This window comes from Myotis daubentonii, chromosome 19 (genome assembly GCF_963259705.1).
Source record: "Myotis daubentonii chromosome 19, mMyoDau2.1, whole genome shotgun sequence".
NCBI lineage: Eukaryota > Metazoa > Chordata > Mammalia > Chiroptera > Vespertilionidae > Myotis > Myotis daubentonii.
In genome coordinates this window covers 15,062,852-15,090,405 of record NC_081858.1, presented here as the reverse complement: position 1 = coordinate 15,090,405, position 27,554 = coordinate 15,062,852, and the positions used below count along the sequence as shown (strand labels likewise).

At 46.3% G+C, this 27,554-nt stretch overlaps 1 protein-coding gene across 1 annotated transcript in view; it reads left to right on the top strand.

The window, feature by feature from the left end:
• SIAE (sialic acid acetylesterase) overlaps positions 1–27,554 on the top strand; it is a 41,179-nt gene that overhangs the window by 9,686 nt on the left and 3,939 nt on the right. The window contains 7 exon segments of the mRNA XM_059676633.1: positions 2,323–2,498; positions 12,990–13,128; positions 14,771–14,948; positions 16,570–16,679; positions 17,230–17,363; positions 24,701–24,858; positions 26,437–26,632. Coding sequence (XP_059532616.1) covers positions 2,323–2,498; positions 12,990–13,128; positions 14,771–14,948; positions 16,570–16,679; positions 17,230–17,363; positions 24,701–24,858; positions 26,437–26,632 — 1,091 coding nt within the window.

Sequence of the window (27,554 nt, the reverse complement as noted above, 5' to 3'; positions counted from 1 at the left end):
AGTTCTCTTCCCTCCTGCAGGGGGAGCCCTTCCCCCCTCTGCGGTGGAATGGTATTGGCATGATGTTTTGCCCAAATGTCCCCCCTTCCCTTATTCATCTTATTGCCGGGCAGCAAAACTTCCAGAAACCTGGTGACGGCTGTCCTCCTCACCAGCCATACTGCCTGAGTGGAGGTGGAGTGAATATCAAGTTAACAGCAGTGACGAGGAATGGATTGTGTAGTCGTAAAAAGCTAAAAGATAGCTGTCCTCGGTTTCCTGGGGGTTGACGTTATCATTCTAAATGAGCAAAGCTGGTGGCAGCAGGACAGAGCTCCAGTGAGAGATGTCAGTGCAGGGAGCCTGGAAAGACCTTGGCAAGACTGCAGTTGGGACAGATTGGCATGTCTGCCTGCTCGGAAGTGCGAGCCATACGGAGCGCAGGCACCTGTGTGACACAGTCTGTACCCGCTGCCCACTGCCTCCAGAGCAGTGCTTTTCCTGCTTTTGGTGAGTTATACGTATAACAGATGATGTCTGGCTCTCAGAGGTATAAAAACAGTAGCAGGCATTTGGTCCTGGGCTTAACTGACTTCTTAGGGCTGGGCGGAGCAAATGAGTCAGTTATGCTGACCGGAGGAGCAATCATGCACCCTGTCTCTGATGCCTTGGGGGTCTTGGACATCCCCCCAGTAATGAGCGGTCCTTTATGGTTAGAGCTTTTACTGATCTCCTGGCCTGCATCTGGACTGCTGCTTCTGCTTAGCTCTTGCTGATTAGAAAGAACTCAGCACCCTGTCTGGCTCCTAGTAGTCACTTGGGTAGTATTTTTATAATTATTGTTTTTTACAGGCTGGTACAATAACTTTGGGATGCTTCATTTCCAGTTCTTACCATTCTCTTCCTTTGAAATTACATTAAATTATAAATCAGTTCCTATTCTTCTGCATTATGCCAAGAAGATTTATTTTTAAAAGGTTACTTCTCTATTTTCTCACTCTCGTTTTTTCAACTTCGTTCATGTTGTTTGGTTCTCCTAGGCATAAATTTGCCACTTGGAAGATATTTTTCTTAAGTTTCTGAGTATGATGTTTGCAGAGGTGGTGGCGTGAGTGGGTGAGAGGTAGGAAGGTGGTAGGGAGGTGGTTCCTAAGGAATATGCTAGGAATCTCTGAAATAGGGTCTTGGGTAACTTTTCATCGCTTTAATTGAGCCTGAAAACCTTAAGTCTGGGAAATAATTCTGAAAATAATTAATTGGATAAGTCTAAATGTCTTCTTCACAGAGAGACTAATTTTAAAAAAATATGTTTTTATTGAATTTAGAGAGAGGGGAAGGGAGAGGGAGAGGGAGATAGAAGCATTGATGAGAGAGAAACATGGATCGGCTGATTCCTGCACGACCCCCACTGGGGATCGAGCTCACAACCCGGGCATGTGCTGTGACCAGGAATCAAACCAGTGACCTCTTGGTTCATGAGTTGATGCTCAACCATTAAGCCACCCTGGCTGGGCCAGAGAGACTGATGTATATGCCTTTCAGTACTTCTTTATGTGACACCTTCTCCACTCACCTGTTTAAATGTTGACAGGAGAACCCAGAACTGCTGCTAGTATTAATTCTTGGTAGCAATGTGGGGAGGAGGTGGGGGTATTGAGGACAAAGATGATACCATCAGGCAAGGGGAACTTTCAGGTTACAAATGATTTTCTCTAATTGGGGCACTGTGCAAATGTGTTAGATTATGATTATGTTAATATTGACAGCTGGATAGTCCAGTAAGAATTTCTATTTTGTTTTTAAACTCCCTTGAATTTTAATTTCTTTTGTATTTTTACTTGTCCTCATTTAGGATTACAACTGGCTAATTTATTTCCCTTGTAAATGCTTCAGTTAAAAGTAAGAAGGGGCCCTAACCAGTTTGTCTCAGTGGATACAGCGTCGGCCTGTGGACTCAAGGGTCCCGGGTTCGATTCCGGTCAAGGGCATGTACCTTGGTTGCGGGCACATACCCAGTAGGGAGTGTGCAGGAGGCAGCTGATCGATGTTTCTCTTTCATCGATGTTTTTGGCTCTCTACCCCTCTCCCTTCCTCTCTGTAAAAAATCAATAAAATATATTTTTAAAAAAAAGTAAGAAGGGATTGGCACAGATTAAGGATAGACATGCCGCTGCTGTTATTTCTATTTGCTTGTCTGAAATGTGGCCAATTTTCACAGCTTCGAATTCAGTTGATCACTGAAGCTGGGAATGGCCACAAATGAGTATGCTGCGTGACAGGAGTGGGCTTTAATTTCAATTAATTGATTGATTAATTCCTCGGAGCCTTTTGTTATTATTTCAGCACACTCTAATAAATGGATGGTGGTACTGGACCCTATGAAGCCCGGTGGACCTTATGAAGTGACGGCACAGCAGACTTTTGAAAAAATGAACTTAACTGTGGGAGTTCATGATGTCTTATTCGGAGATGTCTGGCTTTGCAGTGGGCAAAGCAACATGCAGATGACGGTTTCACAGGTAACTTGCAGAGTCTCAGTGATAATAAATAATGTTGATGTTGTGGGAAAAGGAAAAGAAAGAGGAGGAAAAAGCAAGGAGGAAAAAGAGATAGAAACCTTTTTACCAGGTGCCAAGATCTGTTCTAAGTGCTTTGCCTGTTTGAGTTGACAACTTTATGAGGTAAGTCCTTTATTCATATCTCACAGGCTAGGAAACTGGATCACTGAGATTAAATTACCCGCCTAAGGTCGCAGTTAATAGGGGAGCCAGGATAGGAACTGGTGATGCGGCCCCAAAGCTGCTTTCTCAGTCACAGTGAGTGTACGGTCAGTGCCCCAGGCATTCTGGCCTCACCTTCCTGAGCTAAAGGCAGAAGCTAGAGTGTATCTGATGGTAACAGAAGTTTCATAACAAATTGAAGACAAAGGAGATTACTCTTCTTTTTGATTGATCTTAGCAGATGAGCTTCTGGGGAGAGCCTAGGGAACCAAAACAGTTAGATGTTGTTTTAATGCTGAGCAACTAATGCACTACTTGTCTTCTGTTGTCATGGAGATTGAAAACATAAGATTGAATGTTGGCTTAGCCTTTTACTAGGGTATGGCTTAGAGCAAATCACTTGGTATTTTTTCTCTCTTCTTGTTTTTTGTTGTTGTTAGTTTGGTTGGTTGTTTGCTTATTTATTTACTTGGTTGGTTAGGTTTTGAACCATGTAAGTGTATTATATTTAACTAAAAATGTCTGTAGCTGCTGTGAGGAGGCATGTTAGATGCTGGGGGGCGGGGGCAGTTTGAAAAAACAAAAGAAAAGAAAAAGGAGAAATGGAAGTTCTATCTTAAGCTGAGCAAAAAACCTGCTTTCCTCAAGTTCTTTTTTTTTTTTTTTTTTTTTTTGCCCTTTTTGTCAGGATTGGTTCTTTGAGTAGCTACGAGGTCCTGCTAAATGGGAAAAGGCATTCTTGATTCTCTCTGCTGATCCTTAGGTGTCCTGGGTTTCTGTACCCTTCACCATGCCAGTCAGTCTTCCTCAAATACAACCCAGGCTACCACTGTCCTCTCCGGGGTGAGGCCCCAAACAGAGCTCGGGTCTCCGCCACTGGTCTGGCCAATACGATGGTCACCTCCCTTGTTTTGAGGACTGTATTTCTACTAATGCAGCCCATGTTCACGCTTGCTCTTTTGGAATCCTCATTTTCCGTTGCTATTAACTGAGACATCCAACCTTCATCCCCGGGCGCTTCTGCCTACTCAGCTCTTCCCCATCCCCCGCTGGTGCAGCTGTGTTCTCACTTGGTATTTTTGAGACTTTGTTTTTAAAGTATACTTTATAAAAATGTGCTTAAATTTAAATAAATATACTTGTCCCTTGTAACCATTAAATATACAGAGTGGGGCAAAAGTAGGTTTACAGTTGTTCATATGGAAAATAATACAATCAATAAATAATAATACAAGAAAAATAAAATATTGTGTTTCACACACTCAAACTGTAAACCTACTTTTGCCCCACCTTTTTTAAAAAAAATATATATTTCTTTATTGATTTAAGAGAGGAAGGGAGAAGGAGAGAGAGATAGAAACATCAATGATGAGAGAGAATCATTGATTGGTTGCCTCCTGCATGCCCCCCACCTGGGGATCAAGCCCGCAACCCAGGCATGTGCCCTTGGCTGGAATCGAACCTGGGACCCTTCAATCCGCAGGCTGACACTCTATCCACTGAGCCAAGCTGGCCAGGGCTGCCCCACCTTTTATTCACCATCCTGTGTGTACCCATACCTTATCTCTACTTAAAACTATGCCTTCATCCTCAGCATAAACTCTGTACCTGCTAAGCAATAATTCCCCTTTTCTTCTTCCTCCAGCCCCTAGTAGCCTCTAGTCTGCTTTCCTTCTATGAATTTGCCTGTTCTAGTTACCTCATATAAGTGGAATCATATTTGACCTTGTGTCTGGATTATCAAGCATAACGTTTTCAAGGTCCATCCATGTTGTAACATATGTCAAAATTTTATCCTTTTTTATGGCTGAATTGTATTCTATTTTATATGCCCCATTTTGTTTATCCATTTACCTGTTGATGGACACCTAGGCTGCTTCCCCCTCTTGGCTATTGTGAATAATGCTGCTATGAACATCGGTGTGCAAATATCTGGTCCAGTCCCTGCTTTCCATTCTTTTAGAAAAATACCTGTGAACGGAATTGCTGGGTCACCTGTTAGTTCTGTGTTTAACTTTTGAGAAACCACCAAACCATTTTCCACACTGGCTGTACCATCTTACATTCCTACCAGCAATATGCAAATGTTCCAATTTCTGTATGTCCTCAGTAACATGTGTTACTTTCCTTTTTTTTTTTTTTTATTATAGCCATGTTAATAGGTGTGAAGAGGTATCTCATTGTGGTTTTGATTTGCATTTCCCTAATGACTAATGATATTGAGTACCGTTTGTAAGACTTCTTTGGATAGATGTCTATTCAGATCCTTTGCCCATTTTTGAACTGGGTTATTTGTTGTTGAATTGTAGGAATTCTTTAAATATTCTAGATAATAATCACTTGTCAGGTATATGATTTGAAAATGTTTTATGTCATTCTTTAGATTGTTATTTCATTTTCCTGAGGGTGTTCTCTGATACACAAAAGTTTTTTCTTTTGATAAAGTTCAGTTTATATTTTTATTTCTTTTGTTGTCTATCCTTTTGATGTCATATTCATGAAATGTTGCCAAATCCAATGTCATGGACATTTTCCCCAATGTTGTCTTCTAAGAGTTTTATAGTTTTAGCTCTTAAGTTTAGGTCTTTGATTCTTTATGAGTCAATTTTGGTATATGGTGTAAGACGAGGGTCTAACTTCATTCTTTTGAAATTGGATATCCAATTCTCCCACTACCATTTGTTGAAAAGACAGTCCTTTCCCCCACTGAGTGGTCTTGGTACTCTTGTCAATAATTAATTAACCATATATATAAAGGTTTATTTCTTGGCTTTCTATTCCATTGATCTACAGGTCTCTCCTTATACCAGGACCACACTGTTTTAATTACGGTAGCTTTGTAGTAAGTTTCAAAGTTGGGAAGTGTGATTCCTCCAACTGTGTCCTTCTTTTTCAAAATTATTTTGGTTAGTCAGGGTTCTTGCAATTCCATATGAATGTGAGAATATGCTTTTCCATTTCTGGGGGAAAAAAGGCTACTGGGATTTTTGATAGGTATTGTGTTTGAATCTGTAGATTTCTTTGGGTAGTATTGGCATTTTAACTTCTGTTGTGAACATGGGATGTCTTTCCATTAATGTCTTTACTTTTTTCCAGCAATGTTTTATAGTTTTTGGTATCTTCTACCTTCTTGACTAGATTTATTATTAATAATTAGCTAATTACAATGGTATCACTATAATAGATTAAGAACTTGGAAAGATTATTGTTTTCCCTAGCTCTTTCTCTAAAACTCAGTTTCTTCTCAAGTTGACTTTTATTTTCCTACCTTTCTTTTGTTATCTATTTCTCTTTCTTTGAGAATATTTAATTTGAGATTTTAAAATCTACACCTAGACCATAATCTGAATGAATTTCTTTTTTTATTATAAAATTGAATACCTTAACATACTTTATGATTTCTTATTTTGCTTCTATCACTTGTAGTTTCTTTTTTTAAAACTAATTACTAAATAATGCTACTAAAAAGATTCTATTGTGGGCCTATATACTTCATTTCATTATTAGTTTTCTAATTCAAAATCTAAATTCTTGCATTTATGTCTTCCTAACCAATATTTTATTTGCTCTTGCTTCCTGCCCTACTTAAATATATGGAAACCTATTGAATGTAAATGTTTATTAAAATGAACTTTAGCCCTAGCTGGTTTGCCTCAGTGGATAGAGTGTCGGCCTGCGGACTGAAGGTCCCAGGTTCGATTTCCAATCAGGGCACATGCCTGGGTTCTGGGCTCGATCCCCAGTGGGGGCGTCCACGGGGTAGCCTATCAATGATTCTCTCTTGTCATTGATGTTTCTCTCTCTCCCTCTCCCTTCCTCTCTGAAATCAATAAAAATATATTTAAAATGAACTTTAACTGGATTTTTTTTAACTTAAGTGAATGGCAGCAAAAGTGAAATTTTAGCTCTTGATAGAAAGCATGGTTTTGGATAGAAGTAGAATTGCTGTGAACGCGTTAAGGAAAACAGTACTTTTCTAATGCTTTAATTGCAGTTCTCTGTTTGCAAAGAAAGGCACCGGCCAGATCTATTTTTATTTATACAGTCAGGTTCTCAGTAGCCCTCGATGCCAGGGGATCTCATCTCACTTTTTGTTGAGCTAAATCAGATCGTTGCTGGTGGAAATCGGGTTCTTCCACGGGATCGTGAGGAAAGCATTCCAGGGACCCACGCATGGGCGACTGTGGTGTGGCAAAATCTCTTCCAGAAAGCTGCCCCTGGGTTCCCAGCGTCCCATCTCCTTCCATCCGCCATGGGAAAGTCCAAAACCAAGGCCAGTGTCGACAGTTTCTGTTTCATATGAAAGCTTAGTCCTTTGGAGCCCACACAGTCTGCCATGGCCTGGCTGTTAGACCTGCATGGTCATGTTTGTCTGTGGGTGGGGGGGAGGGGTGGCAGGGGGGCGCAGAGGGGGGAGAGAGATAGAGAGAGAGAGAGAGAGAGAGAGAGAGAGAGAGAGAGAGAGAGAGAGAATGCAAACGAATGGAGCTAGCATAGGTCACCAAGCAAGAGAGCTCCTTTTTGTTCCCTGGACTTATTATGATCAGGAGCTTTTTCAAAATAACCAATCAACTTACCAAACTTTCTGGGCTTCTGATGGGTCCACCCCCTGACCAGTGATCCCTCTCTCAGGTCCAGCCGTGGGCAAACTACGGCCCGCGGGCCGGATCTGGCCCGTTTGAAATGAATAAAACTAAAAAAAAAAAAAAAGACCATGCCCTTTTATGTAATGACGTTTACTCTGAATTTATATAAGTTCACACAAACACTCCATCCATGCTTTTGTTCCGCCCTCCGGTCCAGTTTCAGAACCCATTGTGGCCCTCGAGTCAAAAAGTTTGCCCACCCCTGGGCTAGACTGACAGGCCTCTGTGGTCAAGCATATACCCCTGCACCGGTTTGACTTCTTTTGCTCATGTGCTTGCTGCCCCCGCCTCCCCCCAGTCCCCCCTACCTGGTACCAGAGGGGAAAGGGAGGGATGTTACCTTGGCAGGGCAATGCTGAGATCCCCTGGGGTGGGGGGTGTGGTGCTGTACCTTCCTGGTGAAGCAAATAGGCTCATGCCCCATTCCCTTTGCTTCCTTCCTTAATATCTAGTTGCCTATGGTAACAAGATTTTTAAAAAATTTATCTTGCCCAGGCGGTGTTGCTCAGTGATTGTTAACCCATGAATCAGGAGGTCACGGTTCGATTCCCGGTTAGGGCGCATGCCTGAGTTGTGGGCTCGATCCCCAGTGTGGGCTGGTGCAGGAGGCAGCCGATCAATGATTCTCTCTCATCATTGATGTTTCCATCTCTCTCTCCCTCTCCCTTCCTCTCTGAAATCAATAAAAATATATTTTACAAATTTTATCTTTATTGTTGAGAACAGTGCAGATGTCCCCCCGATCTTTCCCCATTGCCCTCCTCCACCCGGTTCCAGCCCACCCTGGTAACAAGATTTTGATAAGAGTGAACACATTCTTTCTGCCTAGCATTCATCCTCTGTATTAAAGGAAGGCTGCAAGCGCTGAGATATAGGGGAGTGAGGGTGGGGGGTAGAAAGAGTCCACCTGACACAGCCAAGTGTTAATTCTTTATTGTTTTGGTTTTAAATCATGCACTTAGTTTGCATGACAGCATTTTAGGTGCTGACAGTACCAAAAGCCAGGGTTTCTAGCCTCTTAACATTCTGAAGAACTTACTTTTTTTTATCAAAAGGATACCGTATGTGACTCCTCCATATTCCTTTTGCTCCTTTTCTCCCAAAGACTCCCCCCGCCCCCCGCCCCCCCCCCCCCCCCCCCGGTACTGCAACACACAGGGTGTCTCTCTTTTTTCCCCCTTTTCTCCCTCCATGTGACTCTTCTGAGGAGGTAAAGTTCCCACTATAACATACCACTCTTCACATTCAAATGAAGGACATGGCAGATTGCATGCCTATCTTGTTGTTAGGGTGAAGTGGAATTTTTAAATCGCGTGTTATTTATAACACCGAGTGAGATGTTTATAAATGGAGAAAAGTCTAAATGTTCATCTGTCGCCTCCTAAGACAGGGTAGGTCTTAAGACTTGGGTATTTCTAGGCAGGCTCCGAAGAAGATGGCCAATGTTAGACAGGAAACCCGTTTTCCATACCTTGGCAATCCCCATATTCCTACTCTCCAAGTAGAGAAATTACAATCCAGAAGAGAAGGGTTATTAGCACATTACAATGAAAGATCCACAGAAGTAATGATGGATGGCTTATTTATAGTCATTTCCTCAACTTTAAAACTGCTGTATGATACTGTAGTAGTGATACCATTGCCGTTAATTAGTTATTAATAATAGGACAAGAGCAAAGGGAAGGCCAAATATTATAGGCATGTCATTTGGGCAACTTCCCCAGGAAGCAAACGCTGTACACACACCCCAGGGAGGAGGCTAGATGCACGTCCAGTGACGTCTGTAAGGTACTGGTCTGTCAGTCACACTTGGGAACAGGTCATTGACCAGAATGGGCATGGCCACTGCAAGGATGAGAAACATGGGGTATTTAATCCCTAAACAAAGAAATTCCCTCTCTTGGCTCCTCTTGGCACACTTGGCTCATGGCTCCGGCTTGGCTCTCCTGTGTTCACCCACATGGCCCACAGCCATGGGGACGCCAGCACCGTGGACTAATGGACTGCTGCTCGCCTGATGCTGAACTGGAGCTGGTTCCAACATGGAAAAACACACACAAAACTGGACACTGGCTTTGCTCCCAGCTTTCCTGAAACCCCAGCTGCTACTTCCATGACCGGAACGGGACTTTGGAGAACCAGGGATATAACTCCACACAAATGAAAACCACATCCTCCCGTGTGAGTCTCAGAAAATTCTTTTTCTGGAGATAGTGTAAGGACCCCACCCCCACCACCCAGTGGGCAAGAGGAGACCCCAATTTCCCCAATAACTATAGAAGGTGCAATATAGAACGCACACGCGTTCTCTCTCTCTCTCTCTCTCTCTCTGTCTCTCTCTCTCTCACACACACACACACACACACACACACACACACCACAGGCCTTGCTCCTCGTGCGGACCCCATGCCAAGATTCTCCGAGGAAATAGAGTCTTGACGCTTCTTCATTAATTCAAGACTGTGGTGTAAAGGTTACAAATGGAACACTGGTGAGCAGCTGCTTTGATGCTGGACTGCCGGTCCCTGGAGAGGCCGCGTTGCTCCCTCTCAGCCCAGCAGCCCTAATGACTTCAAATACCTTGGTATTCATTTCCATCCTCATTTAAATACTTGGTGGAAAAATAATTACACTGAGGTGTTTGATGAGATGAAATTTGATCTCAGCAGATGGAGTAAGGCTTCCCCTTTCATCAGCAGGGAAGCCAAGTGTCATTTAAATGAAAATCTTCCTGAAATCTCTTTATTCCTAAGTTTGTTGCCAATATCCCTGAGGAGATGCAGCCATCAAAAAGGCTTGCTGATACAGGGGGAGGACGCCAGGTTCAGAAGGAATTGTCATCCTGTACAGCAAAATTTCCTCCCCCCCCCCTTTTTTTTTTTTTTGCTAATCCTCACCTGAGGATATTTTTCCATTGATTTTTACAGAGACAGAGAGAAATATCGATGTGAGAGACACACATCGATTGGTTGCCTCCTGCACCACACCCTGAGCAGGGACAGGGATGGAGCCTGCCACTCAGGTGCGTGCCCTTGACCTTGACCAGAATCGAACCTGAGACCCTTCGGTCGGTCTGCAGGCCAATGCTGTACCCACCAAGCCAATCTGGTTAGGGTCCCCCACCCCCATTTTTGTTACCACTTCACGTTGGCTTTCAAGTTTTGACTTGAAATAATACACACATGTGAGTTTGAAAATAGAAGTCTTTCAGCCAGTGTTTTAGATCCGGTTCTGTGTGCTGGTAACAATATAGGAGAACGCCAGCCACCCCGACTTCATTGGCCTTGCAGTATCTCAAGTGTTAGCGGCGGGCATAAAAGACAAGTAGCATGTTCGCCACGCTGCCTCCCGGGCTGGCGTCTCAGGCGATGAGGCACTTGAGTTCCCCGTGGCTGCGGAAGCTGGTGTGGGTGGAGAGAATGGAAGCAGCTCCATCCACTGTTTCCATGGAAGCAACAGCCGAGCCTTCGCACTTAGCGAGGAACTGAATTTCAAGGGAGATGATTCTTTACAGGTACTGGCTGCTGAGAAATAATTTCCCTGCCAGAATACACTGTGAGTGCGTTGGCCTGTCCTGTCCACACGCCTTGATGTTTATTTTACGTTCAGCTTGCCAGGCAGGGTCCTGAACACAGGGATCTGGGTTTCCTGTGGAATTTTCCCGAGACTGTATGTACCGTGTGTCCCGGCTGTGGGAAGACCCGTAACGCTGACAGGCGAGAGCCGCGGCTCCCAGGGAGCGATTCTGGCTGTGGCTTCCATCGCGACCGAAAGAGCCATTTGTGTCTGGCCACCTCGGTGGCCGCAGCAGGCTCCGCGGCAAGTCCAGAGGCGATGCGGGGGTGGGGGCCGGGGGGGCAGCGTATTTCAGTGAAATGCTCTGTGGGGCAATCTGGCAGCTCCATCATTTATCTTACAATGTGGGCTAGAGGGCCAGCTGTATTCTCGGTGGTGGGCGGGAGGGAAGGCGAGCCAGCTGCGCTCCGGCGGCGAGCGGCCAATGGAAGGCATCCAGCCTCCTGTGCCTCTCGCCCGGCAGGCCTGCCTCAGCTGGAGCGCGTTCCCCGAGGCCAGCGACGACTGGGCTTCCTGACGCCCCGTTAGCCCTTTGTTTGGGAAAACCAGACCAGTCCAGGGGGGTGGAGAGAAGACGAGAAAGAACAAAGCAAAAGCTAAAGCAAAATAATGTCCTTACAATATCTTCTTTTAAAAAATCATATCGAAGGAAATAGCCCTTATGCATGAGCTCCTAGAGGAATGATGCCCAGTAGGACCACACGCGTTCTTGTCCAGAAAAACTCCACGTCCTTCCTGTGATACTCTCAGCTGGGGGTTCACAGAGTGATTTGGGATGGACACTTTTCTTTGTCTCATCTGGGAACTGTTCTCAGCAGGCGCCCTGGACTCTACTCTTCAAATTGCTATTTTCTCCCAAGTTTTTCTTTGGTGATTTGCTGAGACCCAGATGAGAACATAAGCACGTTGAGGCTGATTTCAGTATGTTTCAGCAGTTCAACAGTCATTTCTCAGGCGTGTGTGTGTGTGTGTGTGTGTGTGTGTGTGTGTTTTATATGCTTCTCTTATGTGGTATGGATGACACCAATCTGCCTCCCCCAGGCCTTTAAGGGCTCCATTTTTAAAAGAATTTTATGCTCTCAGATACTTTTTCTGAATAGAAGTATTTTCATTTCAAGATATCACAGTGGTCCAATGGGCAGTTGCTCTTCTTTAGCCTAAATGACGCCATTGTTCCTGCCATCCAACACAGACTTGCTCCCTGTGATCGCGGGTTTTATTGCATTCCAACCTTCGCTGGGGACATGATTCTTCATGATCTCTTTTGGACAAGGTAGATCAAGGTGACTCACACCACCCCATCATCGGTTTCAATTATTCGTTTCATATTGGTGTATTGAAGGCTCAGAAGGGGTTCAGACATAAGAAATATCCAAACTGGTAGAGAATTCTTATGGATTTATTTGAGCCAAACTCGCAACAATTGTCAGGAAGCAAAATCTCAATGGATTGAGAAAATGCTCCAGAGAATGGCAAAGGAGGAGACGCAAGGAGGGTTATATGAAATCCACTGGTGGTCAATGAAGGGGGCGGGAGAAAGCAACGCGAGGAAATACCTGGAATCAGATCAAAAGTAAAATGAGCAGACACACACTTCTTTTACATGGGTGGGTGCAGGATAGTTAACTAACATGTACATAGAGGTGGCATGCGGAGAACAGGATGACAGTGAGGGGTCCGTGGTGTCCTGTCGGGTGCGGTAGGTATGCCGTAAGAGGTCTGGAGATTGCACTGACATTTCAAAGGTCTGTTATCTTAGATGCAAAAAGACAACGGACAGGCTCACCTCAGGTAAAGACTGACCTTTGTCCAGGGAGCTACAGGCCTGGGACTGGACTACCTGCCGTGACTCGCTTTTACTTAGGAAGTTTTATGTTCAGACCATCCTCTGTGGTTACTTTCAGTTCTGAGTTTTAGGGTCCACCAGGCTGGCCTCCCCTGAGCTTGTCAGGTTTAGGATGGGCCCCTTTTTTTGGTCCACGGTTCATGGTGTTTAAGAGGCAGTTGGATAGTTGACCACCCACCAAATAGGTTGGTGTAAGAAATGACATGCCTGTTTCTTTTCTAGATATTTAATGCTGTAAGTGAGCTGGCCAACACCACGGCCTACACGTCTGTCCGCATCCTCTCCGTGTCTCTCAATCAGGCAGAGCAGGAGCTCGAGGATCTCGCTGAGGTTGACTTGGAGTGGTCTAAGCCCACCGCAGGTGAGCGATTGCCGGAGCAGGTGCCATCTCTACACGGAGTGTCAGCGCCCCGGGTGGGCTCAGAGACCCTGAATTTGGTTCTTTATTTATTAGGTTGCAACCATCCTTTTTTCGTTTTTTTTTTAAATGTTTTTATTGATTTTGGAGAGGAAGGGAGAGAGAGAGGGAGAGAGAGAAACATCAGTGATGAGAAAGAATCATTGATTGATCCTTGCCTCTTGCATGCCCCCCTACTGGGGATTGAGCCCACAACCCAGGCATGTGCCCTGACCAGGAATTGAACTGTGACCTCCTGGTTCATGGGTCGACACTCAACTACTGAGCCACTCCAGCCAGGCCTTTTTTCATTCCTTATCGGCTCTTCACCCTCTTCCTGATGGTAGCCATTCCATACGTTTATTCCCAAGACTCCACTGCCGAGTCGTCTTCCTTGCTGTGAGCAGTGCCTCCACCTTCAGCCTCACTGAGCACCCCGAGGCCGCTCAGCGTGACCCCTCGAGCACCCCTCCTCCCTGCCTCAATGCTCTGTCCTCCTCTTTCTTCCTGTGTTTCCGTGTCAGAACACAACTGACTGGGGTCCTCTCATGGCTGCCCCTGAAGCGGGCTCTCACTTCCTCTGGGGCCTTCTCCCGCCCATCCGGCTCCTGGCACCTAGTAGGTGCTCCATCAATTTTAATTGACTTGAATCCCCACTATGACACTCTCGGCTGTTTGAGTGCCAGAACTGGATTGAATTGGGATCTTGAGTGGTGCCAAGCCAGTGCCTTAGACATAGCAGTTCCTGAGGAAATACTGGGTTGAATGATCCTGTCAGGTGTGTGCCCGTTCCCCTCTTCATCAACTTTCTTCCCACATGGAATTGCCCGCTCCCGTGTGCGTTAGTGACTGGGCTGTATGGACACGTGAGCTTTCTATGCTGAACATTTAAACACCAGTTTTGGTTTTTGTTGCTTTCTCTTTTAGCCAGACGTTTCATCCCTTACCTGCTGCCCATGTCTTCATGACCATTAGCTATAAAATGGGGTAGAAAAAAGACACATTTCTTCCCAGCATGCTCCCTGCTTGCTCACTTCTTTCCACGGAGCTAAGTGGGGACGAATGGCGAGGGAAAGGTAGAGGTGAGGTGAGGTGGTCGAGGGGCCCGATGGCCTTTCTGCCCTCACCTGTTGAGGAGGACTGATCGTATTCCGAGGTCCTCAGGAACCTGTGGGTGAGAGGGGAGCATGGGTTGGTGGGGGGGTCCACTCGCCTGGCCAGGGAGCTGTGGTTCTCTGCAAATGAGATCACGGCCTCTCAATCTTCTCCTGCTTTTGGAAATTCTTAGCAAGGAACAGAAGGGATGGCCCACACCCCTTCTTCTCACCTAGACCCATCGGTATCCCTCTACTCTTTTTTTTTTTTTAATTGATTTTTCACAGAGAGGAAGGGAGAGGGACAGAGAGTTAGAAACATCGATGAGAGAGAAACATCGATGAGCTGCCTCCTGCACACTCCCCACTGGGGATGTGCCCACAACCAAGGCACATGCCCTTGACCGGAATCGAACCTGGGACCCTTCAGTCCGCAGGCTGACGCACTATCCACTGAGCCAAACCGGTCAGGGCTCCCTCTACTCTTTACCTGACCCTCTTCTTCTGAACAGAAAACTTAGGCCATGGGAGTTTCGAGTACATGTCGGCCGTGTGCTGGCTCTTCGGGCGCAACCTGTACGACACGCTGCGGTATCCCGTTGGGCTGGTCTCCTCTTCGTGGGGCGGCACCCCCATTGAAGCCTGGTCATCCGGAAGGTCGCTGAAAGCCTGCGGGGTCTCTAAGGAAGGGTAAGAAAGCACCCCGCAGTCCGGGAGAAAGCCGGCCAGGAAATTAGATAAAAGAGGAGAATCGTGGCCTCCTTTGGGGAGTGAAGTACGTGCTGAGTGTCCAAATACGTATTCACTTGTTCCGTGCACAGGCAAGGTATTACTTTCACTGTCACCACCACCACAGCCATCTGAGAACAGCACAAGCAATTATGAGTCTTTTTCTTAATAATTATAGCTAATACTTACTGAAAGCTTTATGCTGAAAACTGTTGTAAGTAGTTTATATATAGTAACTCATTTAATACAACAATCTCTTGAAATGTAGACACTGTTAACATAGCGTGGAAAAAGATACCAAGTCTGAGCCCAGCCGGCGTGGCTCAGTGGTCGAGCGTCGAGCTATGAACCAGGAGGTCACCATTTGATTCCCGGTCAGGGCACATGCCTGGGTTGTGGGCTCCGTCCCCAGTGTGGGGCGTGCAGGAGGCAGCCGATCCGTGATTCTCATCATGGATGTTTCTATCTCTCTCTCCCTCTCCCTTCCTCGCTGAAATCAATAAAAAAAATATTTTTTAAAAAAGATACTAAGTCGGAGGGAGCTTTAGTAACTTGCTCATGGACACACGAGTAAGTGGCAAAGGCTGGCCTCAGTGTCTGCTCTTAACCACTGTGTTGTATGCTTAGCAGAATAAACACTGTGACAGGAAGAACAAGTAGACATGTAATCAAAGAAATGTGTAGTGTCGTGATTATGAAAGCACACGGAGGGAAAGCTAGATGAGGAAGGACACGTGGTGGGGGTTTGGGTCGGAGGACGGGCTACTTAATAAAAGCTCCATCGTCCTGCTAGCGTAGAGATGAATGATATGTGGACCGCCTTCACAGACATCGTCTCGTCAGTCCTGGGAAGGCCTCTGGGAAGAGGGTGGACTTGAGCTTTTGGTTTCGCTTGGGTAAAGGTGTGCCTGTGTGAAGACATTCCATTTTGGAGCAGAAGGAATTGCCTGCGGTAAAGCAGGAGGCATCTGAAGCCAGGCCTCCCAGATCTCTGAGGACATGGAAGGGACAATTCCAAGGGCGTGGGGGAGTGGGTATACATTCCTACAGGCATTCTACAGAGAAACTTAGGAACACGTTGAAAGCCTTTTAAAAAAAATGTGTCCTTTCACCCAGCCGTTTCCGATCTGGGAGCTGATCTTAAGGAAATACTAAAGTCTGCACGCAATGATGAAGCTATAGGAAAGAGAATCATGGCATTGCTTATAAAAGCAAAAAGCTTGAAACGATCTAAGTGTCTATTCATGGAGGACTAGTCAAACAAAGCTATTGCCTTGTGTGTGAGACTCGTAATAAAACACTTCTCCTCTTCGTGGCTTTAATGACCTGATCTGGGAACTGGGGTGGCCCACGCCGAACTCGTGGAAAACTGACTGATACCCTTATCCTGGGAAGAACCTGGAGGTGAAATTCAGAGACTGTTCACACGTGTCCATGTGAGGCAGATCGGTTCAATGTAATTCTGTGTTGCTGTCATCAGAAATTTGCCCCAAGTAAAAGCTGGAGAGGCGCCCAGGTGAGAGATCATAATGTGATCGGTCACTAGCTCTCTCCTGACACTTCTGTGCCTTATCGATTTCAGGTTCACTTCACCGGTTTCTATAAGTGGCCCCAGTAAACACTCTGTTCTCTGGAATGCCATGATCCATCCACTACATAATATGACTCTGAAAGGCGTGATATGGTACCAGGGTGAGTGTTCGATTTGCTATTTCTCCACCGTGTCAGTTAGCTTGGCTGCATAACAAACCATCCTAGAATTTAGCGACTTACAACAAAAGCAATTTTATTTAGCTCCCTATTCTGTGGTCTAGCAGGGTCGTTTTTCTGTCTGGGCTGCTTTGGCTAATTTCCGCTGGGATCTTTATGTGTCTTTGGCCATCTGGCAGGTTGTCTGATGGCCGGGTGACTTAGAATGGCCTCTCTTCCATGTGTGTTGGCTGGGGTCCCGAGGTTCTCATGTGCCCCCCCCCCACCCTTCAGCAAGCTAGCTCAGACTTATTTACTGTTTACATAGCAGTTTCAGGGTCCCAGGTGTATCGAGAGAGCAGACCCCTGAACTGAAGCACTTTTCAAGCCTGCTTGTATCATGTTTGCTGATGCCCCTGTCGGCCCGAGCAAGGCTAGTCCAGAGAGACTGCGGGGAGGCCCACTTCCTAAGGCAGGGCTAGAGGTTGGGGAGTATTGTGTGGCCATTTTTGCTTCTACCCCAAACTTCTCTCACCACCTGGACTGTTTCCAGGGGAGGCCAACATCGACTTGAACAGGGACCTGTACAACTGCACATTCCCCGCGCTCATTGGGGACTGGCGCCAGACCTTCCACCTCGGCTCTCAGGGGCAGACGGAGCGCCTCTTCCCGTTTGGGTTTGTGCAGGTGCGTGTGGAGGGGAGGAGGGTCTACGGACCTTGCCATGGGGATGTGCCACTGAGATCTCCTTCCTGGAACCCACATTCTTCTTTCACCCTCATAGCCGCTGGTCAGGGGCTGAATGTATGGCTTAATTCATCTCTGTTCACTGCGGGGACATGTGAGTCTTTTAAAAAGTTAAGAAGTAACTAATATGTCTTCCTATTAAAAAAGTACTGCATATTTGTTAGAGAAATATGAAAAAGATAAGCTAAAAAACATTTATAATTCCACCATCGAGAAATAAGCAGACTTTTCTGCTCATTATTTGTGAACTAGGATCCATGCTACAATAGTGTACCATATCTTGCCTTTTCTTTCTCATAATGTTATATTGTGAACATTTTTCATGCTGATAAATAGATTTTATTTATTATACTTATTTATTTATTTTAAAAAATATTTTTATTGATTTCAGAGAGGAAGGGAGAGGGAAAGAGAGAAAGAGAGAGAGAGAGAGAGAGAGAAAGAGACATTGATGAGAGAGAATCATCGATCGGCTGCCTCCCGCATACCCCACCCTGGGGATCAAGCCTGCAACCTGGGCATATGTCCCAACCATGACCTCCTGGTTCATAGGCCAATGCTCAACCACTGAGCCAATAAGTACTAATCTTGAACACATTTTTAAAAAAATATATATTTTATTGATTTGTTACTGAGAGGAAGGGAGAGGGATAGAGAATTTGAAACATCGATGAGAGAAAGACATCAATCAGCTGCCTCCTGCACCCCCCCCAGTGGGGATGTGCCCGCAGCCAAGGTACATGCCCTTGACCGGAATCGAACCTGGGCCCCTTGGGTCCATAGGCCAATGCTCTATCCACTGAGCCAAACCGGTCAGGACTTGGGCACAATTTATAATGATTACAGAGTACTCTGAAATATGGTTATATTATAATTTATTTAACTAGGCCTTGATAAGTGGGCACTGAGGTTGCTTTACATATTTTGCTTTTATAAGCAGCAGCTTGTTTCTGTTCCTTGCAGCTAAATCCTTACATGCATGCTTAATTTTTTCTGTAAGATAAATGCCCAGGAATGAAATTGCTAGGTTAAATTGAATACTTTTTCAGGCTCTAAACTTGTTCCTGAAATTCCCTGTAGAAGTTTATGAGTGGGTATAAATGTATGCCCTTAGCAACAGTGTGTGAGCATGTTCCCTTCCCCACACCCTCCCTAACTTGGTGTTATCCCTGCCACTCCTTAGAAGGGACCTCGTTCTCTCACTCCCAGCCCATGGAATAATCTCTTTGCCTGAAATAATCTCTCTCTCCCACACTGTCCCAGCTAACTTTTACTTATCCTGCAGCTCTCGCCCTGGGTATCACTTAGGAAGCCCTCTGTGACTTACCGAAGTTTGAATAAGGTGGTAGTTCTAACTTTGCTGGAACACAGGAAATTAAACAAGTAAAATATTATAAAACCAAGACCCAACTCATGACGTAGTGAGGGAATGGGCTTTAACATCTGAGTTGGACAGAATACTCCCAGACAGCTGCCTCTGGATGTCCACAGTTTCCCTTCCCACCAGCCACCCATCTCCTCTAACCTCGTCCTACTTTACCATACTTTTTTTGGATAAAGATTTTTATAGACACTCTTTGCACTTATAACTACTTTACAATCATTTTCTTTCTTACATTTATTTTGACTTTGAAACAAGATTATTCTGCTCATTATTATCAAAATAGCAACTCCTGTCACAGTTCTGAGTTACTGTTGGTGGAACTACATTTGGGTTTTGAGGTACTTTTTTGTCTCTTAGCCTGTGTACTTGCTGATTTAAATGTGACTTCAGCCAGCTCAACCCAGAAGTATGTGCTGAATGCTTGCAATGTGCTCCGAACTGTGCGAGGTGCTGGAAACAGCACGAACCAGAGACCTTGTCCTGGCACCGAGGCCTTCCAGTTTAGTAGACTCCCCTTAGCCTCTGGGCTTAACTTGATGTCATCAACAAAAATATGTTGGTCACATGTGGAATACCGAGACTATAAACATCTACCCTCAAAGGGAGATACCGGATCACAGCTGCCGTCAGATCGAAGCCAGCCTGCCTGGATTCCGATCCCAGCCCCGGCACTTCTTCAGCTATGCGATTTTGAACAAGATATCAAACTCCTTTGTTATTTTAAGTGTTAGTTAATCCATGTAAAGCTTGGCACATGTCAGATAAAGTTAGTGTTTGCTTTTGTTTGTTTATTATTTTTATTGATTTCAGAGAGGAAGGAAGAGGGAGAGAGAGAGAGAAACATCAGTGATGAGAGAGAATCATTGATTGGCTTCCTCCTGCACACCCCACACTGAGGATTGAGACCGCAACTGGGGCATATACCCTGACCAGGAATCGAACCGTGACCTCCTGGTTCACAGGTCAACGCCTCGACCACTGAGCCACGCCGGCTGGGCAGTGTTTGTTTTTATTAATGAGAGAGGCCAGAAAATCTGGAGGGACAGTGGTCTGTAAGGAAAGATGAATGTTGGGTTTGAAGTGATGCTTGCAGGAACTGGAGCACCGCTAGCGATGCAGGACTCAAGCTCAGTAGATAGACCAGGGCCAGACGCATGTGTCAGAGATTATTCATGGAGAGGTGACCTGAAGCATGGTGGGGGCAGGAGTCCCTGTGACGCTTTCTTGGAAGGGATTTGGAGTGGAACAGACTGCAAAGTGCAGTATGTGATTTGTGAAGCCCTCTGGATGTGGCCACCTTCCTATTCTTTGGCTGTTATATGCCTTCAGAAGCAGCAGCAATTCTACTAATCACCATGGGAGGCTGAACAGCACCCCGCTGTGTCCTTAGGAAAAACAATTTGGTTGTGGAGTGTGCTGGTGCCCCCACGTGGCCAGTATGTGCTAGTGCAATCAATGACATGGGAGTGGAGAATTGCAGGAATTCTCGGCAAAACTGCCATTTTGAGAAACTTCCTTGGCATGAGTGACTGTTGTTGGCATTTCTCCCTGTTGTGCGGCAGGCAGGTACTTACCCTAGAGCAGCGGTTCTCAACCTTCTGGCCCTTTAAGTACAGTTCCTCATGTTGTGACCCAACCATAAAATTATTTTCGTTGCTACTTCATAACTGTCATGTTGCTACTGTTATGAATCGTCATGTAAATATCTGATATGCAGGATGGTCTTAGGCGACCCCTGTGAAAGGGTCGTTCAACCGCCAAAGGGGTTGCGACCCACAGGTTGAGAACCGCTGCCTTAGACCTTTCTGGTAGCTTTGTTACCGCGATTCCCAATCCCGGCACTGACGGGTGAATATGGTTCCACCTTCAGGCTTCTGGGTGTCTTGTGGGAAGAAGTGGGGTGACTCACGGATCTTTTAATCCAATTTTCTAGTTTTCATGACATTCCATTATGAAGCTTCACTACCTTTTATCATTTCATCGATTAAAGCCAATTTGCATGAGATTTTAATAAGAGAATCGGAAATATCACCTACATCCCACACCATACTGTCCATATAAGAAATGTTCAGCCATGGCCGGGTGGCGCGGTTGGTTGGAGCGTCATCGTTCCCCTAGACCAGGGGTCGGCAAACTCATCAGTCAACAGAGCCAAACATCAACAGTACAACGATTGAAATTTCTTTTGAGAGCCAAATTTTTTAAACTTAAGCTATCTAGGTAGGTACATTGTTATTCACTTAATTAGGGGACTCCTGACTGACTGGCTCACTCAACTCCTGCATAAATCGCCAGCGCCTCCCCCGCGCTGCGTATACCGCGGCCCGCCTGTGCCACATCTCCCGGCCGACTGACCGACACCCCCCACTTCTAACGCCACTTCTTCAAAATAGACTCGCCCAGGCCGGAAGACCGACTTCTGCGCATGGGCCACGAAGTTTCAATCGCACTGTATGTGAGCGCCTGCACGTGGTATTTTGTGGAAGAGCCACATTCAGGGGACCAAAGAGCCGCATGTGGCTCGCGAGCTGCGGTTTGCCGACCACTGCCCTATACAAAAAGGTTGCAGGTTCAATCCCTGGTCAGAGTACATACAGGAGGCAACCAGTCAATGTTTCTCTCTCACATTGATGTGTTGGGTGTTGTTTTTTTCTCTCTCCCTTCCTCTCTCTATAAAGTCAATAAACATATCCTAGGGTGAGGATTAAGAAAAACAAAAAGAAAATGTCCAAACCTGTAGGGAATTTTTTATTTTATTTTTATTTTTTTATTTTTGTTAATCCTCACCAGAGGATATCTTCCCCATTGATTTTTAGAGAGAGTGGAAGGGGAACAGGGAAGGAGGGGGAAAGAGAGAGAGAGAGAAACATCCATGTGAGAGAGACACATCAATTGGTTGCCTCCCATGCACATGCCATGAATGGGGGACAAACCTGCAACCCAGGTGTGTGCCCTTGACCAGGCATCAAACCTGAGACCCTTTGGTGTACGAGCCGATGCTCTAACCATTGAGCACACTGGCCAGGGCTTTATGAGTTTATTGAGCCAAATGGAAGACAATTGCTAGTAAGCAAAATCCCAACGGATGGAGATTTGCTCCAGAGAATGGCAGTTGTGCAGGTTGTTTTATATACAGTGGGGCCTTGACTTACGAGTGTCCCGACTAACAAGTTTTTCGAGATACGAGCTGTCTCTCAGCCAATTCTTTGCTTTGAGTTGCGAGCTAAAATTCGGGTTACGAGCCAGCTTCAGATACCCCACCGCTAGTTGGCACAGCGAACGTCACAGTGAACGCCACATCAGCCCAGCATCACGTGTTTCACTCGTTCACTTTTTGATTTGACATACGAGTAATTTGAGTTACGAGCTCCATCACGGAACGAATTAAACTCGTAAGTCAAGGCCCCACTGTACTGGAATCAAAGCAGATGGAAGGGAGTTACATGAAATGCATTAGTGGCAGGATAAGGCAGTGGGAGAAAGCAAAGGGGGGAAAGCTCTAGGACTGGATAAAAGGTAAAATAGAAAGACACTTCTTTTACATGGGTGGGCGCAGGATAGTTAACTAACGTGTACATAGAGGTGGCATGCGGAGAACAGGATGACAGTGAGGGGTCCGTGGTGTCCTGCCTGGTGCGGTAGGTGTGCTGTAAGAGGTCTGGACAAGGAGATTACGCTGACATTTCAAAGGTCTGTTATCTTAGATGCAAAAAGACAATGGACAGGCTCACCTCAGGTAAAGACTGACCTTTGTCCAGGGAGCTACAGGCCTGGGACTGGACTACCCGCCACGACGCGCTTTTAGTTAGGAAGTTTTCTGGTCAGACCATCTGTGTGGTTACTCTAAGCCTCTGAGTTTGTACGGCCGCCCTGCAGGCCTCCCTGAGCTGGCCGGGGTTAGTATGTGGCCCCTTTTCATCCACAGGCCCTTCATCCCATATCCCTTGTGCTACGGTTGCAGCCTCTCCAGTGTTTTCCTGGTGACCTTCTACTCTTTCTGGAACAACCCCAGGGGCAGGAAATGCCCTCTATTCAAAGTGCGGCCACATTTATAGGGATGATCTCAGGTGTTTGTTTCCTGGGCCATGTGAGTCACGAACCTGGGAGAAACAGTCTGTTCCTAATGCAGCTCCTCTGAAGGGGACAGACATTTTACAACGGCCATGTGCTTGCTCACCCGGGCCGTTTCCCAATGTCCGGCTTGGCCTACTGTTAGGTCATGGCTTATAAAGAGAGATAAGAGGTTGGTGCCTCGAGTTGGCTGGAACTAAGGCTAAGAATAGGCGCTATCTAAAGCAGAGGACAGGGTGATACAAACATCAGAGAAGGAAGGAATAGCGGGACCACGTGCATTGTAGTAACTTTTCTGGAGCTTCTGCCCTTTGCAAGAATAGGAATCTATCCACTTTTCATCCAGATGAAAGCAAATGCTGTGTACTCAGCTATGCATACAGAATCCATGACTTAAAATAGCATTGATGATTATGGCTCATGTATTGGAGTGGCTGGGGGTTGATTGACGTTGGCTGAGCCCCACTGGGCACTTTCCTGTCTCCGTGGGTCCGCTGGGGGCTCTGCTGCAGGCCAGGCTTGGCTGGTTGGCTGAGATGAGGCAGCTCTGTCCCACAGCCGTCAGCCTCCTTTCGAGAGCAGCGGGCTAGCCCGGGTATGCCATTCTCATGGCGATGGCAGAGATGCTAGGTCTCTTGAGGCGAGGCTAGGACTTGACACACCGTAACTTCTGTTTCATCGATTGGCCAGAGCAAACAACGTGGCTGAGCTCAGAATCAGATGGTGGGGAAATGCACTTTTCCTCTTAATAGGAGAAGCCATAGAGCCATATGACAAGAGGGTGTGGATATAGGAAGGTGTAAAGAATTGGGACCTTAGCCCTAGCTGGTTTGGCTCAGTGGATAGAGTATCAGCCTGCAGACTGAAGGGTCCGCGGTTCGATTCCTGTCAAGGGCACGTACCAGTGTTGCAGGCACACCCTGACAAGGGCCAGGGTTGTGCAACCAATCAGTGTACCTCTCTCACATTGATGTTTCTCTCTCTTTGTCTCTCCTCCTCCCTTTCACTCTCTCTAAAAAAATAAAAAATATATTTTTAAAAAATAATTGGGACCTTTGATGCAATTTGTCCACATGCTCAAAGACAGTCCTCTTTGCTTTCCGACAAACACTGCCTAGCCCTATGTTGTACGCAGATGTGTCCATCACCTACTGCTTTGCAACAAATGACCCCAAAACACGGTGTCTTAAAACATCAGCCATTGGTTCCGCTCATGCCTCCGTGGGCTGGCCAGGCAGGCTCGGTGGGACGGCGCCCTCTGCTCCCTGTGACATCGGTGGGCTAGCTCTGGGGCTGAAGTTTGAACGTAAGGATCTAGAATCCGCATCACTGGCCCCTCTGCTGGGATTGCTGGGACAAAATGCCTATCTCCTTCATGATCTTCCAGTGTCCAACGCCCCTCTCTCTACATCATTCCTCCAGCAGGGCAGCTAGACTTTTTTTTTTTTTTTTTTTTTACTGGCTATCTCAGGGTCCGAGGAGAGTGAAATCAGAAGGCAGGGGCTCCTGAGGCAAAAACTTGAAAGCTGCCCAATGTCATTTCTGAGCAACATCATCTCTGTGGTCGGAGACCATCACACACGTAACCTAGATCCCACGGGAGGAGACATCGACTCCGCATCGTGGCGAGGGCAGTGGCAGAGTTACACTGGGGCAGGTGGGATGAGGGATTCTGCCACAGCAGTGAGAAGCTCAGGAGATACTTGTTGAGTGAACCTCTGAACAAATGAATGAAGCAGAACCAGGGTTTGCTTGCGAAAAGACTCCGGTGTAGGATTCTGCTGCAATAAAATCCTGACGCCGCCATCTCTCTGCTTCCTAGTTGTCTGCAGTTTTGTCCGATGAAGACTCAGATGATCGATTTCCCCAGATCCGTTGGCATCAAACAGCAGACGTTGGCTATGTCCCCAACCGAAGGATGCCCAACACTTTCATGGCTGTAGCTATGGACCTCGGTGACAGGACCTCGCCTTTCGGCAGGTATGGGTGCCTCTTGGGCTTTGTTTGAATAATCATATGTTCCTTATCTGTGGCCTTCACTGTGATGTTCACTTGTGAGAGGAGAGAGAGTAGATGGCCTAAGGATTGGACCCTAGAAGCATGCTCTAGAGCAGCGGTTCTCAACCTGTGGGTCGCGACCCCTTTGGGGGTTGAACAACCCTTTCACAGGGGTCGCCTAAGACCATCGGAAAACATATATAATTACATATTGTTTTTGTGATTCATCACTATGCTTTCATTATATTCAATTTGTAACAATGAAAATACATCCTGCATGTCAGATATTTACATGACAATTCATAACAGTAGCAAAATTACAGTTATGAAGTAGCAACGAAAATAATTTTATGGTTGGGGGTCAACACAATATGAGGAACTGTATTAAAGGGCCGCGGCATTAGGAAGGTTGAGAACCACTGCTCTAGAGTCATTTACACTGGGATGTGCTGTAGTAATAAAAAAAAAGAAAAAAAAAAAGAACCCTCAACATCTCAGTGCTGTGATGCAACAACAATGTATGTCTTGTTCACACTCCATGCCCAAAGGCCAGCAGAGAGGCTTTGCCATCGTGGCCGCCCACAGATCCAGAGAAACGAGGCCCCGCGTCGATCTGTCCCTCCATGGTCGCCTGAAAGTCCCACACGGGCAACTAAGTGCTCTCCCTGGAAGCAGCACAAGACCCTGCTGCCCACGTCGCATTGTCCACCCGCAGTCGCGTGGCCATGCCCAGCTTCAGGGAGAGGGAAACGTGATTCTGCCACGGCCTCAGAGGAGGAGCAGTGGAGTGTTTGGGAGTGGCCCCGACGACCACCACATGCTAGCTAGCACAGGGTACACGGGGGTTTCAGTGCAGCCCAACGCAGTGTCTGGGTTATCGTAGGAGCTTGAACTAGTATTTGTTTACTTTTTAATGAATGAATAGTTATTGAATGAACAGATAAACCCTGGAGGGGACCAAGTAATGAATAGATGGTTCAGATGAAACACAGGCTCTGTTGTTTGGAATAGTCTTATGAGTTAGCTCTCCTTGGTTAGTACTAGTATCTTCTCTCCTTCCATCCCTTCCTCTTTCTCTCCCTCCTTTTATTTCTTCCTTCCAAGTCATCTGTTATTCAAGGTTTCCAGCCCATAGACGGCCCAGAGCCCCAGCTGTGATTATCACTCACCATTTCTCTTACGCTGACCAGCCATTGTCTATTAGACTCGGTCAACTTTATTCTCACCTTCTGGGGGTGTTTGTATATTATTTCCTTTTTTAAAAATCTGGTTATTGCCCTAGCTGGTTTGGCTCAGTGGATGGAGCGTCAGCCTTCAGGGCCCCGGGTTCAATCCCAGTCAAGGGCACATGCCTGGGTTGTGGGCTTGATCCCCAGCAGGGGGCATGCAGGAGGCAGCCAATCGATGATTCTCTCTCATTATTGATGTTTCTCTCTCTCTCTCTCTCTCTCTCTCTCTCCCTCTCCCTTCCTCTCTGAAATTAATAAAAGTACATTTTTAAAAAATCTGGTTATTATTGAGCTCAAACCCAAAGTTGAGTACTTGTGTTTTGTCCTGCAGCATCCACCCTCGAGATAAGCAGACTGTGGCCTACCGGCTGCACCTGGGGGCCCGAGCTGTGGCTTATGGGGAGAAGACGCTGACCTTCCAGGGACCACTGCCTGAGAAGATAGAGCTCTTGGCCGACAAGGGGCTGCTCAGCCTCACGTACTCCCAGCAAATTGAGGTGCAGAGGCAGGACCACGAGATATTTGAGGTGAGAATAGCAGAAACAATGGGGGTTCCTCCTGAATGGGGATTCAGTATCAGGATTTCCTCCACAGTGAGGCCCACCTCTTCAATTTAACGTAACTGCGAGGCAGGGCTTGGTTGGTGGGGGGCTGAGTTTATCTAAGAGGGGCAAATAAACAGCCCTTAATTATTTGCCTAGAGCAGCGATTTTCAGCCCTTTTCATCTCATTGTCATTTCTTCATTTGACAGTCTAAGCGAAAAGCGGTCAGTGCCCCTGACTAACAGTCAGGTATTTTATGCTTTAAGAATTCATGCAGCACACCGGTAGACAGTCGCTGGCTTAGAGGCAGTTTTGATAGACAGAACAATCAAGGAAGGGAAAACGAGTCCATATTTAAATGATACTCCTTTTGTGTCTTCCCTCCAAAGCAGCCATCTCTGTTCTGGGCAGGGCCTGCAGCTTTATTTGCAGGTTGCCTGTTGAAAGGATCCTTGCTCCCGAATATTCCCCCTCGTCCTTAGATGTCTCTTTCATCCTAAATTCTGATATCCTTTTGAGTTTAGTGTCTCCTGTAAGAGGCTTAAACCTGGTGATTTGGAGCTTGGTGTGATTTGTATAACGAAAGTACTTTCTTCTAAAGATCATCCCACAGTGACACTGGGGCTGTTGATTGAAGAGGTTCTTCTGTAGATGGAACATTTACATGAGTGTCTGGGAACCAAGAGGCCATTGCTGGGGCTGGGGGCATCCGGAAAGAGGGCACTGGAGGAGATGAAAGGGTATTTAAACCAACTTTAGTCACACAGGCGTTTATCCAGGGCAGCTTCTCTGGAACCCGGTGCTTGGTCAATGCTCATACCACTTAGCTTCTGGGCCCTGGGTGTTAGGGGAATTCTAGCTCCCAGGGGGCTTCTGCATTCTGTCTCTACTTTCATCAGTATCTGG